This window comes from Chlorocebus sabaeus, chromosome 14 (assembly GCF_047675955.1).
Source record: "Chlorocebus sabaeus isolate Y175 chromosome 14, mChlSab1.0.hap1, whole genome shotgun sequence".
NCBI classification, from domain to species: Eukaryota; Metazoa; Chordata; class Mammalia; order Primates; family Cercopithecidae; genus Chlorocebus; species Chlorocebus sabaeus.
In genome coordinates this window covers 3,721,860-3,736,087 of record NC_132917.1, presented here as the reverse complement: position 1 = coordinate 3,736,087, position 14,228 = coordinate 3,721,860, and the positions used below count along the sequence as shown (strand labels likewise).

Sequence of the window (14,228 nt, the reverse complement as noted above, 5' to 3'; positions counted from 1 at the left end):
ACACATACATATGCACATCCATGTGCATTCATACACACATGTACTCCAATGCACACATGCACATATGCCTCCATACACACACATGCATTCATACATATGCATGCTTCCATAAACACGTATTTAAACACATACATATGTGCATCCATACATACACATGCACCCATAACACATGCATATACACATATGCATCTATACATGCACGTGCACCTATACACACATGTATTCATATGCACACACATGCATCCACACATACACATGCATCCATGTACACATACATATGCATCCACTCACACATAGGCATTCATATGCACTCACACACACATGCATCCATACACACACATGCATCCACACACATGTATTTATACACACACATGCACCCATACACACACGCACATGTGTATTCACACACATATGTATTCACACACATGCGCATGCAGTGAGCTGCTTCTCCCACTGCTGCCTTACTGTCACATCTGCCTGGAATGTCCTCCTCCCACCCCCACGCCAGAGCCCACTGCCACTCATGCCAAGCTTGAATCAGTTACTCTCCTCCCTGTCCCATAAAAGTTCAAATATACTTTTGTCTTCACACCTGCTGGGTTGCATTATAAAATACCTGTGTGTGCTTCTCAGCTCTGGACTCTGTGTTCCAAACATAAACTTCCTCTCCTATTCACACCATTCTCAGAAGTGCACCTGATTTTTCTTTATAAGCCTGTCACTGACGCTGGCCCAGAAAGCTCTGTTTACAGCTCGGGCCCTCACCCTGCACTGTGCCCTTCTTAATGCCAGAAGACGCCAGAATCAGAAACAAGTTACTTACTTGTTTTAAAAAGTTACTTACTTTTTTCTTTCTCTGTGAGTTTTTTTCAACATTCGCATATCTTCTGCAAGACAAAAGATGTTGAACTTGAAATGTAAAGCCCGGCCCTAAGTTGTCTCTATAAAATGCAGTCTGCAGCCTTGTCCTTAGGAGGGAAGTAACCACGAGGAGGAGCAAGCTGTACACAGAGGACATGGCTCACGGCAACAATGATTTCTCAGCCTCAGGAGCAGAAAATGCCCCAGGAATCTGTTCAATTTCCTTCCTGGAGATCAGATGGCCCGTCCTCCTTCTACCACAGCAAAGAGTCCCTGTCCACCGGCTGCCTTTGCAAGTGCACGCATCCCATTTCTAATTCCTCTTTAGTGAGGCTTTCTCCAATAGCTGCTACTCAAATTTGGAAATGCTCGTACCCCAGTATTCTCTGCAAATTCAGAGCACCTCCTTGGTCTAATCTGTGTAAGTCACACGAACTTCAGTCTCTGAGCGATTGCATGTGGCCTCCTGTGGACCCTAAGCTCAACAACTTTGGCGAGGGGGAAAGATATTTAAGCCAGTCAGACTCAGTCAGGGGTTCCCAATGAACAGACAGTGGCAAAAAGCAAAACACTTTAAGAGATGGGAAACACGTGGGGGGCAGGTAGAAAGAACGACTCAGCTCCACAGCCCCATGGTGTTCCTCCTCACTGTGCTATCAGGACTGTTAGCACGAATTAAGTCAATAAAATCAAGAAACATCCACGTGTGCCAGGCATGCAGGTGGGACTCTAACCTCACCATCTGCCTGGATATCAAACTGCGGTGGGGTCATCCTTGGTAGACAGGACAAAAGGAGCCTTTCTCTGCCTTGAGGTACAAACCCTGGCAGCATGTGAACCAGAATGGGAGGAGGCCATCCCAGATGCTGCACCCTCAGTGGAGGTTCAAGCTCTCCAAATGCAGAAGGCGCTCATACCACAAAACCTAAAGGGTAGAGGAAGGCTGGCCACCTGCATGGTGTTCAAACCATCTGTCCAGCTTCACAATTAGATGAAAAATGGCAGCTTTTTTTCTTTGCTCGAGATAATGATCATTGAAAACTTGATGAAGAGCTAGCTCCACGAAGGTTCCTAGAAAGCCCCAAGTCGTGTCCTACACAAAATGCATTTCAAACACACCCGTCAGGGCTAAACAATTAAGGATGAAGACTCCCACAGATGGGCTTCGGAACCACCCGTCTCAGCACCCTTCAGCTCCCTCCTGGTCACTGCTTTGTGTCCGTAAACACACACACAGTGAGGCACCCGCTTAGCCATGCTCAGGATTACTACAAAAATCATGGCTTTTTTCACCAGGAGAGATGGACATCCAGCACAAATTGTGTATTTTAGATATGGGAAAGCAAGCCAAATTAAGAAAACAAAGTATCATGCTGGGTGCATCATGGGCAGGCCTAACTGTGCCTAGCATCAGCTCTGAAGCTGTATCGCACATTTCAATTCTTGATCTCTTTAAGACTCCTGGTATCCCAGAGAAAACCAGTGGACTCCGTGTAGATCTTGCTGTCCTTGTGAATACATCATACGAGAGCAGTTCCCCCACGCCTCATTTTTTAAAATCTAAAATTGTATCATATATAAGAATATTACATTTCACTACTGAAAAGTAAGCAATAGCTGAACTGGACCTACTTGGGAGAGATACTTGGGAAAAGGCTAATTTTTTCCCAAAACTCAACAAAGAAAGGTACAAAGCATGCTCACTGTTGGACCTCACTGGGCACCCTTGGAGACTTCCAGTAAGGAAAATATTTGAAGGTCTCCAGTCCGGCAGCAACATAAAAGTGATTGTCTTGCAAATCCTTTGAGTCGCCCAAAAGATGCCCATTCATTGTAAATAATCTGTAAAAACAGAAAGAAGAAATGGGATAGAGACTTGAGGACCAGTAGCAAGTATCTGTGCCTACACTACGACTAGTGCACAGACCGCTGGACAAACAGTGCTCATCATAAGCAAGTGTTATCCAAACAGGCCAATTAAACCCGACGGGAACTGCTCTTCCAGGATTAGACTTGCTTTCCACTCTTAGATTTTTTAATTAAAGTATATTTTTAATTATATACAAGTGCTCAGAGGCTCTTGAGAACATGTTACACTCTTGGTTAGTGTTCAATTTATTTTAACTAATAACAGCTAAAATTAATACAAATTGGCCCGTATTGTTAGAACAATACTTGGAAAACAAACCAGGATTTATTAGCAAATAATATACATTTTTATAAGCACCAAAAGACTAATATTAGTCTCCTTTTTACTCAGTAATCCTTTTTGGCAGGTACTCCTTCACTAGTTTATTTAGAAATGATTCCATTAATTCAATGCTGAGCCTCCATATGCATAAGACGATGAGGTAAGCAAAGCGTTGATAAAAATTAGCATAAGAAAGTCTCTGCCTAAACCATAAAACAGAAGCACGCAAAAGCCCACAAAGCTAAATACGACAAGAGAAGTGCAAACGGTTGGGGTCCAAGAGGAGAAAGGCTGAGCCCAGTTGCAGGCTTCACAGAGCTGGAGGAATTTGCAATGGGGTCGGGAGGGGGAGTGGGATTTCATCACGTACAGACTACAGACGGGATGAAGCCATCTCGGCAGGAGGGTGCTGTGCACAAAGTCAGAACCCAGGGCAGGGAGGGGAGCTGACAGTCACTGAGGGTGAGGTGCAGGCACAGCCGTGAATGTGTAGGACAGGGGCAGTTTCCAAAGGGCCTTGAATTCCGGGGAGGAGCATTTATCATTAATTGCATCGGAATGAAGATTTCCAAGGAAGAAGGGATAAGGGCTACGTTTTAGCACTAGTGAGCGGGCAGCTGTGGCCAGGACATGACTGAGGAAGAATTGCCCCTGTGGGAGGAGGCTCAGAGCTTCTGCAAGAGCCTGAGATGAAGGAATGAATTAGGGCAGGAAATGCAGGAGCAGAACAAGAGAAGAAATGCAGGGGGCATGGAAAGGAGGAATCTACAGAACCCATCCCTCAGCAGAGCTGGGCGTCAGAGCTGCCCAGAAAGCCAGCTTCAGAGTGCTGGGCCCCACCGCAGAGCTCCCAGCTCAGGAGGCCTGGATAAGGCCTGTGTGTGGCATTTCTAACAAGCTCCTGGCTGACACGCTGCTGATGCTCCTGGACCCCATCCCGAGAGCCACTGCCTGAGACTGACCCTAGAGGTATCAAGACGGGAACCTGGGAGAGGCATGGCGGAGCTGCACCTGGGGGCCCACCTGGAACAGAGGCTTCCATGATAAACCCAATGCTTGGAATTCTGTTTTCCTCCCGCCGGGACCTGGGGACAGTGAGTCCCCTCTGGTGGACTTGAACAGTCAGTGCCAGAATCCCCAGGAGTAAATCAGGAACATGCAGAAGCCTCACCAGGGAAGTGGGGGACTGACGGTGGTCCTAAGGAGAGGGTGTCCCCAAAGCGACTGCTCCCGGGGGCCAAACAGCAAGGCTCTGAAGGGTGGGAACAGACGAACCAAGAATTCACACACAAATACGCAAAATGACATCAAAGAGATGGCAGATATTCCCAGCATGAAACAAGAATATGAAACCATAACACAGAAGCAAGTAGAAATACTGACGTGAAACTCAAGTCGTGGAAAGAAAGATCACAATGGGGTGAATCGTAGAATGGACATGGAGGAGGTGCAAGCTGCTGTTTGGAGGTAAAACTGAGGAACGCCCTTAGAGGAAAGGAGGGAGGAAGAAAGAAACAGAATCTGCAAAAGAAGAGCTAAGAAATGAGGGTGAGCAGACGCGCCAACACCAGCGATAAGAATCCCAAAAGGAAGTTACAGTAAGAGTGGAAGGAGAAAATATGTATAGAAATCATGAAAACTAATTTCCCGGAATTGAAGAAAGAGGACAAGCCACAGGTAAAAAGAGTCCACAGATGTCAAAGAACAGAAACTACAGGAAAACTCGCCGGCAGACACCTGGATGTGATACCCAAGGTCACAGACGGCATCCTCAAGGCGCTGGGGAGGAAGACCTGGCCGCGCCGCCCGGCAGGACAGGACTGACTGAGGCCTTTTGGCAGCAACACAGACAGGAAAGACGCTGATATTTTCAAAATCTAGAAGGAAAGAACACTACAGCCAGCCAGACCCTCAGGTAAACACAAGGGACGAGATAAAAATGTCCTCAGGCTTACAAGGCCTCGGGAGATTTGCCACACAGACCCATGCCAAGAACACTTTCAGAGGACGTGGTTAAACAAGAGGGATAGCGAATCCAGGAGTTGCTATGAGAATGGTGTGAAGTAAAGGTGACCAAATACAAGGACCAATTTGCTTTGTCTTTTTTTAAAAAGCTAAGATCAAAGAAAACATATTCATCATAACCCAAACTTCAAATTCTCAATCACAGCCATGAGATAGGGGCTGCTGAGGGGAGCCAAGGGACATAAAATTGTGCTTATGTTCTTGGCTAGGGACGAGGAAGACGCAGAAATCAATCAGCTCAGAATCTCCAAGGCTTGGCAACTGGCAGATGAGGGAGAAGATGTGTGCAATGTGCAGTGTGGGTCCAGGGATTCTGGGTGCCCAGTAGAATGATGGAGCCGGGAACAGGCAGAGGAAGGCAAGGAGTGGGGCTGATGGCTTGGGGTGGAGGCAGATAGAGAAGAAAATGAGCTGTCAGCAACTGGGTAACAGTAAAAAATGCACCTGAAAAAACTCAACTGGAATGTCTCCGCATAAACCAAAGGCATTTCAGGTTTTCCTTCCAGCAGCAGGGGCCTTGCAGAAATGAAGCTGGTTGTTTTTGTTTGTTTGTTTGTTTGTTTTTGAGACAGAGTCTCGCTCTCACCCAGACTGGAGTGCAGTGGCGCCATCTCGGCTCACTGCAAGCTCCGCCTCCCGGGTTCACGCCATTCTCCTGCCTCAGCCTCCCGAGTAGCTGGGACTACAGGCGCCCGCCACCTCGCCCAGCTAATTTTTTTTTGTATTTTTAGTGGAGACGGGGTTTCACCGTGTTAGCCAGGATGGTCTCGATCTCCTGACCTCGTGATCCGCCCGCTTCGGCCTCCCAAAGTGCTGGGATTACAGGCGTGAGCCACCGCGCCCGGCCGAAGCTGGTTGTTTTTACGTTCATTTGTTTGCTTCTAGGAAGTTGTGTTCTTTTCATTCAGGGATGGAACCATAGATACCAAAGAAGACAACTCTGGGTGGCTCAATGCAAGACTTGGGAGGTTCCCGCTGAGTAAGACAGAGCCATGGCCACCAAACTGTGGTTTAAACCCTACAGGGCCAGCAGGACACCTGGCCGCCCACACACTGGAGGAACAAACGGTTCAGGCATGTTCCCCTCGGACTCTTCCCTAAACTCATCTCGGCCTCATTTTCTTCTAAGAGAGGTACAAAGTCTACTCACAGGGTGAAGGATAAATAGAAATTCCTCGGAGGGATAAGACAGGAAGGAAGTTCCAGATAGAAAATGACACATCCATCCATGTGAAAATGTGAGCCTGTATGTGATGTTCAGATTACACCTACACAGACATACAAATGTGAGCCGGGACGTCACATACAGAGAACAGCAGTTTTTACTGCAGTGTGAGTCTCACAGAAATGAATAGCAAGAATGTGGATATCAAATGAGATCATGCACATAAATCAAAGTGTTTTGCATCATAAAATGCTAAACACTAGGTATTTCGATCATTACTTGTATCAGAAAATCTGAGGACTAAATGAAACAGCCATTTGCAAAATTGTTTTGTAAATTGGAAAACATTACAAAAATGTCTATTAAATGATTTTTAATGAACCTTAAAGATTGGGGATATAGTAGGAAAGGTAAATATCTCTAAATCCTTTACCAATAAACAGCCAATCTGGCTGTTTTCCCAAAATAAAGGTACAGTCTATCTCACAGGAATTTTAAAATATTTATGTTTAATGAGCTTCCTTTTCAAGACCATGTAGTGATTAAAAGATAGACCTGATTTTCAGCTAAGGCTTCAAAATCTCTGGAAGCAGGGTCTCACTGGGCACCCTGAACCCCGGACTCCCAGTCCATGGGTCTCAGCTGTTAGTTCAGCTAGTTTCCTCACTATTAAGGGACTAAAAAAAAAAATATTTATCACACAGGTTCCCAAACTTTAAGGAGCTTAAAATATAGTGGAGAGGAGATGACAAGTCCACAAATAACCACAGTCCAAGGTTGATGGGCTATTTATCAGGAAGCTGAACCCAGGACTCAGTCTTCAGGTCTCTCCTCCAACCCTAACTCCATCCCACCCAGCACCTCAACCGCCAATACCATCCACAACACTCAGACCGTGCGTCCGTTTCTCCAGCCTGACCTCTTCCCTGACTTCACACTCACATATCCAGCCTGGCACATCCCCACTCTGACGTCCAATATGCCTCGCCAACTGGACACATCCAAAACTTCATTCTGAACTCCCCCAAAACCTGTTCCTCCTCCCACTTCCCCTTCTCAGGAATGGTACCGACAGTTACCCAGCTGCTCTGATCAGAAGGCTGGGAGTCTTCCTCCTTTCTCCCTCCTCTCCCCTCCCGCGTCGCCTCCCCCACCACACACTCCCCACCCCCACCTCTCACTCACTCTTCCTACATGAGGTTGATCAGCAAGCCCCATCACCTACAGTAACGCAGCCAGAACCTGCCTGCCTTGGCTCCGGCCACTGTGGTCTCCCCGGGATCACCTGCAGGAGCCTCTAAACAAGTCTCCCATCCCACCCCGTAGTCAGGTGACGACACTCCCTGCTCAGAACCCGCCAATGGATTCCCACCACACTCACTGCCCAAGCCTCTCAGTGAGGTCTACAAGCCAGTCTTCACTCCCGGACTCAGCAGCTCCCGCCCTCCCTCACCAGGCACTGCCCTGCCACCGGTGGCTTCCCACCGCGGAGCCTGTGCGCCTGAGGGTCCCTCTGATCAGGATGATCGTCATCCAGATCATGATGCGTTTTACTTCTCTGTGCCATTCAGATGTGTTCTCAAATGTCACCTCCTCAGAGAAGCCTGCCCTGACCAGCCCAGTCACTCACCCCAAGCCCGGCCCTGCTTCATTCCTGTGTGCTGCCCTTCGTGGGGCATTTATCGGGGATCTGCTCCTGAGCGTGCATCTGTCATCTCTCCACTAGACAACGTCTGCCCTGCGAGGACCATACTCACCCCATCCCCTTAGGGCTTAGATGGAAACCCCTCAAGCGCTCAATAAATATTTGTTGAATCGATCAACAAATAAAGAAAGGTTCAGTATGTGGTGCAGCCAAAGACTTCACTTCTACTTTGAGATGGGCGAGGTCAGGCCACACCCAGCGTGTCCAGTGTGTGCCCTGCACCTTGCACCTACGCTGGGATGGGGCTACTGCCTGGGCCAGGAAGATGCACAGGACACACTGTGCTGAGCCAGAAGTGACATCCACTGGGGCAAGCAGCTGCCACTAACAGTGGTGGCCAGGCTGCTCCATGACAATAGTCCGCTTCGCCTCCCTCAGACCTTTCACTGCCTCTGGGGTGGGGGCCTCTCTCTTTCCTAATCAGGCTAGTCAAGACGAGCAAACTCAAGTTCATGGGTCACCATGGTCTCTCCAGAATGACTGTCACCTAAATCACGGATGCTGATGTTCAAAACACCTGCTGGTGGATAAGGGACAGCTGTGCCCATGATACAGGGCAGCATGACTGAGCCCTGCACAGAAACCGAGGCGGGAAGCCCCTGCCTCAGAGGGGCCAGGGGCCAGCTCACAGGTGTGGGCCATGGGAAGACACATGCGTGTGCTGTGTACATGTATGTCCCGCCCTGGCATTCATCATTAGCTCTTAAAACATCGTAAAACTCTGCATGTAGCCACCAGGGCCATCTGTAAGTGCTGCAGCCCTGGGTATCCACACCTGTCTCCCAGCATTTTCCAAAAAGTTTCACTACGGCCAGGCCCTGTTTCCCTCAGGGCCCTCACGCCTCCTCGCTCCTATGGCAGGCCATTGTCCACACAGTCCCCCCACCCCAGAACACCTCCCTTACTTCCATTACCCATTTCTTCAGAACCCAGGACAGACCCTCCTTCAACTCCCAGCTGCGTGGGCCTTCTGCTCTGAGAGCTCTCACGGAGCTCAAGGTCCTCCTCTGTCTCACTGGCCAGGCCCCAGCACTGCCTCTGATTGCAGTGCAACTGTTTCCCTTAGGGGATCCGTCTCCCAGCAAGGCTGAGCGACCCTGAGTGTCAAGGAGCATGTTCTTGCAGATGTTTTATCACCTCCCAGCTCCTAGAATAGTGTGCGGTGCAGAGTATACACTCAACGAACAGTGGGAAACTGAAAACGGAGAGTGGAGATCATTCCACTTCAGTCTCAGAGAAATTCACAAGAATAGCTCGTCACCTTTTCCTTCCAGCAGGTGGCATGGAAAGAATTTTCAGAACTGTTGACCTCAGGCAACTTGCCCTCTTTCATCCTCCATGGCCCCCACTCCATGCTAAACATCATTCCTTTCGTAGAGTGGGTCGTGCTGGTCCCCATCCACTCCCACTTTCCCTGGCCAGGACCTGGCCTAGGTGAGGCACAAGAGGCCCACAGGGTGCTGATGTGAGAAGGTACCCTCCTGCCCCCACTCCTCCAGGTCCTCCAGTTCTTACAGCACGCATCTCTTCTGGGAGGTCTCTCAGTCTGGGCTCCCCCGGCGCCCATCATTCTCTCATGAACATGCCGCCCTCGCTGTGACTGCTCACACGACATGTTTCCTCTCTGCTGGGCTGTGCTGGGGCTGAGGACTGAGCCTGTTCTGCTCACGGCTGCATCCCTGGTGTTCAGCCAACAGTCTCTACGAGCAACTTTTCCCAACCGAGATCAGCAATCGTCTCGCATAGAGACTTACAGAATTTCACTTAAGTATTTCTCTGGGCTGTTTGGATGCATTATGCCAAAAATTCAAACTATCCAATAAATCAAGGAATTTTAATACACTACAAATAATTAGCCTGGGCAACATGGCAAGACCTCATCACTACAAAAAAAAAATAGTCATGAGTGGTGGCTTATACCTGTAGTCCCAACTACTCAGGAGGCTAAGGTGGGAGGATCCTCTTAGCCCAGGAGGTCAAGACTGCAGTGAGCTGTGACTGCGCCACTGCACTGAGCCTGGGCAACAGAGTCTCCTAAAAAAAGAACCGGCTTAGTTTCTAACCCACACAAGGAAAAGGTGTGACGGAAATCTCAGCTGAATCATACTGGCATTATCTAAAGGATGATAAATACAGAGAAATATAAATAATTTCTCAAATGCATGAGAAACAGTAGCTGTAGTTCCCATTCAAAAGTAACACGCACATTGATTTTTTTAACTCTGTTAATGTGCATATTGCTTCACTCCTTCAAGCTTAACATTTGTACTTTCTAAGCATTTCTTTTATTTCTAAGCTCTGCACTTTTTCTAAACCCAACCATAAAAAACTAATTTAAGTCCAGGAAAAAAAAAATGAGCTTATTGATCTAATGTCTTTTTTACTCTTTAAATATTCTATTCCCTTCCTTACCTCTACCATACAAGAATTTTCTCTGCTACTTTCACTACTATCATTCTGCATGTGATACTTAAGATTTACTCCAAGGCTGGGTGCAGTGGCTCATGCCAGTAATCCCAGCACTTTGGGAGGTCGAGGCGGGCAGATTACCTGAGGTCAGGAGTTCAAGAGCAGCCTGGCCAACATGGCGAAAACTCCTCTCTACTAAAAGTACAAAAATTAGCCAGGCATAGTAGCAGGCGCCTGTAATCCCAGGTACTCTGGAGGCTGAAGGAGGAGAATTACTTGAACCTGGGAGGTTGAGGTTGCAGTGAGCCAAGATTGTGCCATTGCATTCCAGCCTGGGCAACAGAGCAAGTCTAAAAAAAAAAATAAGTAAATAATAAAAAATAGATTTCTTCCACTATCATTTCTGGCTTCTCCCAGAAGTATACACAGGTCTATCTACTGCATAGAGCCTTATTTCTTTGAGAATAATACACTAATATTTATAGCTGCATTCTGGGAGTATGGAGGTATTCCCGGTACAGATTTGTGCACAAGCATCTAACTACCACCCGCTCGTCGCCACTGCCATGAGGTTGTTCATCGCTCCACTGCTCTAAACGGCTCAACAGTTTACATCCTACTCAAAAGTGGACATCAGTTTTCACTGATGGTATCACAACTGTTGACTGTAAATCACTCTTGAATGTTTTTAATCTACCCCCATGGGAGAGTAAATTGACAAAAGCATAAGGCAGGATTAACTGTTTCTGCTCCTCCTCCACAGCGGCTACCATCAGGGGACCATTGCTGCCCACGGCGGGCTCCTCCTAACTCTCCTTGCTGCATGGCGTTTTCCCACTTCTCAGCCTGGAAGATCTTCATCTCCCCTGCGCCTTCTCAGCCCCTCCCAGGGCAGTCCTTCACACCTCATCATCGCCCAGAAGCGTCCCCAGGTGGATGTCTCGACCTTGCCTCTGCTGCCTCTTGGCCTCCCGGCCTCCCACTCTCCCACTTCACCTTCCTCTAATCTGCACCAACAGCCGGACCCTGGGCCTGACGCCGCCCAACTGGCTCTGGCTTCACGTCCACACCAGCAATGGCTTCGACTGCTGCGCCATGAGCCCCCGTCCCTGCCTGTCCCTCCCTGCCCTCACCTCGTGGACCAACCGCCCATCTGCCTTCTCCTCTCTCGTCCCCAGCTTCTGAGTGCCCGAGAGTACATGTAATTGCAGGCTGGTTCCGCTACAAATCTTCAGCGCACAGTCCAGCAGGGCCCTCAACCCTGCTTGGCAACCCTCCCACTCCGTGTCCCTCCCGCTGCCCCCATTCTCCTTCTGTCCATTCGCAAGACACAGCCTTCTCCCTTTTTAGAGTCCATTAGGCATTAGTTTGCCACCTTCCTTCCCTCCTACCTTAAAGCTTTCTGTACCTGCACCAATCCTCATCTCCACCCCTGCCTTGCAGGAAGGGTGGCTCCCCCACCTTGCACGGCTTACGCATCCACCCATTCTCCAGGTCTCACCTCTTCCACCTGCTCAGGGTCTGGCTCCTATGCGCCTCCTTCCTGCACCTTCTCCCTCGGGAGAGAGGTGTGCTCAGGCCCCTCGTGTTCAGCAGTGACCACATCTTTGCTCTTAGCCCCTCAAGCCACAAGCCCGCATCACCCTCTCTCCCTGTTCCACAGACATGTACCCCCTACACTCCCACCTCTGCTTTCTCACCCACCACTCCAGCCCGCCCACAGGACCTGGCTTCCATCTCACAGTGCCGGTGGCCACCTGCTAAGTGCAGGCAGAGAGCACATTCTAGATCTCGTCTCCCTGGCCTCGGCTGTGGTGGTCGCTGGAAGCTGATCTGGCCCAGGCGTCCAGGCTGTGCCTTCCCGGGCCGCTGCCTCCACTCCGGAGTCTGCAGCTCTTCTGCACACCCCTCTGTGGCTTCCCTTTATCTCCCACTCCAAACTACCCCCAAGAACTCCACCCCCAGCTAGTTGGCGGATCCAGGACTGGGAACAGGCAGAGAGCCAGGAGTCCATAGCCACAGAACACAAGGCAAAAAGAATTCAAGAAACCGCATCCGGGGCAAAGGCAGGATCAAGTGCCACGTGGTCAGATGAGGCACCAATGGGCAGGGCCACATAGAGGTGGAAACCCATTCCAGCATCAGGACCACGAGGGCACGAACTTGAGGCCAGAGAGATGCCAAGGAAAACAGAGCTGCCCTTATAGGATACCCAAAACCTTGCCTGTGGACAGAACAGGGGCATAAAAAGAACCCATGAGAGGAGGATTCTTGTCTTTGTTTTACATGGTTTGACGTTTCTGCCTTCTTGTGAAAACTCTGACCACAACAGCCCCACATTCTCACAAAGTGACAAGCAGTTGATGGAAGACCCCACAGGCACCTGAGCTGCCCACCTTCTCCAGGCCAGCTTCCGGGGGTCTCATCCACACAGAGCTCCACCGACTACTGAGTTCAAACATCCCCACTCGAAAACTCCAGCTTCCATCTCCGTCTGCAGCCCAGGCCTGGGGGTCCCACAGGCATGTCTTAGTTGATTCTTTAACTTGTTATCAACAACCAAACCTGCTCCTCTGCAGGACTCCCCACCTCAGAAAAGAACTCTCATTGGTGCGGTTGCTCCAGTACAATATTGGAGGAATAATAATTCTTCCAATCCATGAACACAATATCTTTCCATCTATTGTATCTTTTTCAAGTTCTTTCATCAATGTTTTATAGTTTTCAGTGTAGAGAGCTCTCACTTGCTTGGTTAAATTTATTCCTAAGTATTTTACTCTTTTTGGTGCTTTGGTAAATGGGATTTTTCTCTTAATTTCTTTTCCAGATAGCTTGTGAGATTATGTGGAAACACAAGTGATTTCTGTATGTTGGTTTTGTAACCTGCAACTTTACTGAATTCTTTTATCCTAACAGTTTTTTGGTAAAGTCTTGGGTTTTCTATATATAAAATCATATCATCTGCAAACAGATTATTTGACTTCTTCCTTTCCAATGTGGATGCCTTTTGTTTCTTTTTCTCATCTGGTTCCTCTTGTTAGGGCTTCCAGCCTTATGCTGAATGTAAGTGGTACAAGTGGGGCACCTTTATCTTGTTTCTTAGAAGAAAAGCTTTCAACATTTTACCGTTGAGTATGATGTTAACCGTGGGCTTGTCGTGTTTGGCTTTTATTATGTTGAGATATATTCTTTGTATACTCATTGGCTGAGAGCTTTGATCGTGACAGGTTGTTGAATTTTGTCCAGTGCCTTTTCTGTATCTATTGAGATGATCAAGTGATCTCTTTCATTCTGTTAATAAAAGTGAGGTGTAAAGTTAGATTGTTTGAGATCTTTCTTTTTCCTTAATATAGGCATTTTTCTTTTTTTTTTTTTTTTTTTTTTTTGAGACAGAGTTTTGCTCTTGTTGCCCAGACTGGATTGCAATGGCGCAATCTCAGCTCACTGCAACCTCCACCTCCCGGATTCAAGTGATTCTCCTGCCTTAGCCTCCCAAATAGCTGGGATTACAGATGCCCACCACCACGCCTGGCAATTTTTTGTATTTTTAGAAGAGACGGGGTTTCACCATGTTGGCCAGGCTGGTCTTGAACTCCTAACCTCAGGTGATCCACCCGCCTCAGCCTCCCAAAGTGCTGGAATTACAGGTGTGAGCTACCGCGCCTGACCAATATAGGCATTTTCTTTATAAAATTCACTCTTAGAACTGGTTTTGCTGAATCCCGTAAGTTCTAGTATTTATTTCCATTTTTGTTGCTCTCAAGATATTTTTTTATTTCCCTTTTGATTTCTTCCTTGACCCAATGGTTGTTTAGGAATGCACTGTTAAATTTCCACATATTTGTGAATTTTCCAATTTTCCTCCTGTTACT

General features: G+C 48.2%; 1 protein-coding gene across 1 annotated transcript in view; it reads right to left on the bottom strand.

Annotated features, from left to right (window-relative positions):
- Window positions 1-14,228, bottom strand: part of DCDC2C (doublecortin domain containing 2C) — an 88,025-nt gene that overhangs the window by 31,146 nt on the left and 42,651 nt on the right. The window contains exons 5-6 of the mRNA XM_007971589.3: window positions 2,566-2,703; window positions 845-887 (exon numbers count right to left, since the gene is read on the bottom strand). Of these exons, the coding sequence (XP_007969780.1) occupies window positions 845-887; window positions 2,566-2,703 (181 nt within the window). The remainder of the gene's footprint in view (window positions 1-844; window positions 888-2,565; window positions 2,704-14,228) is intronic.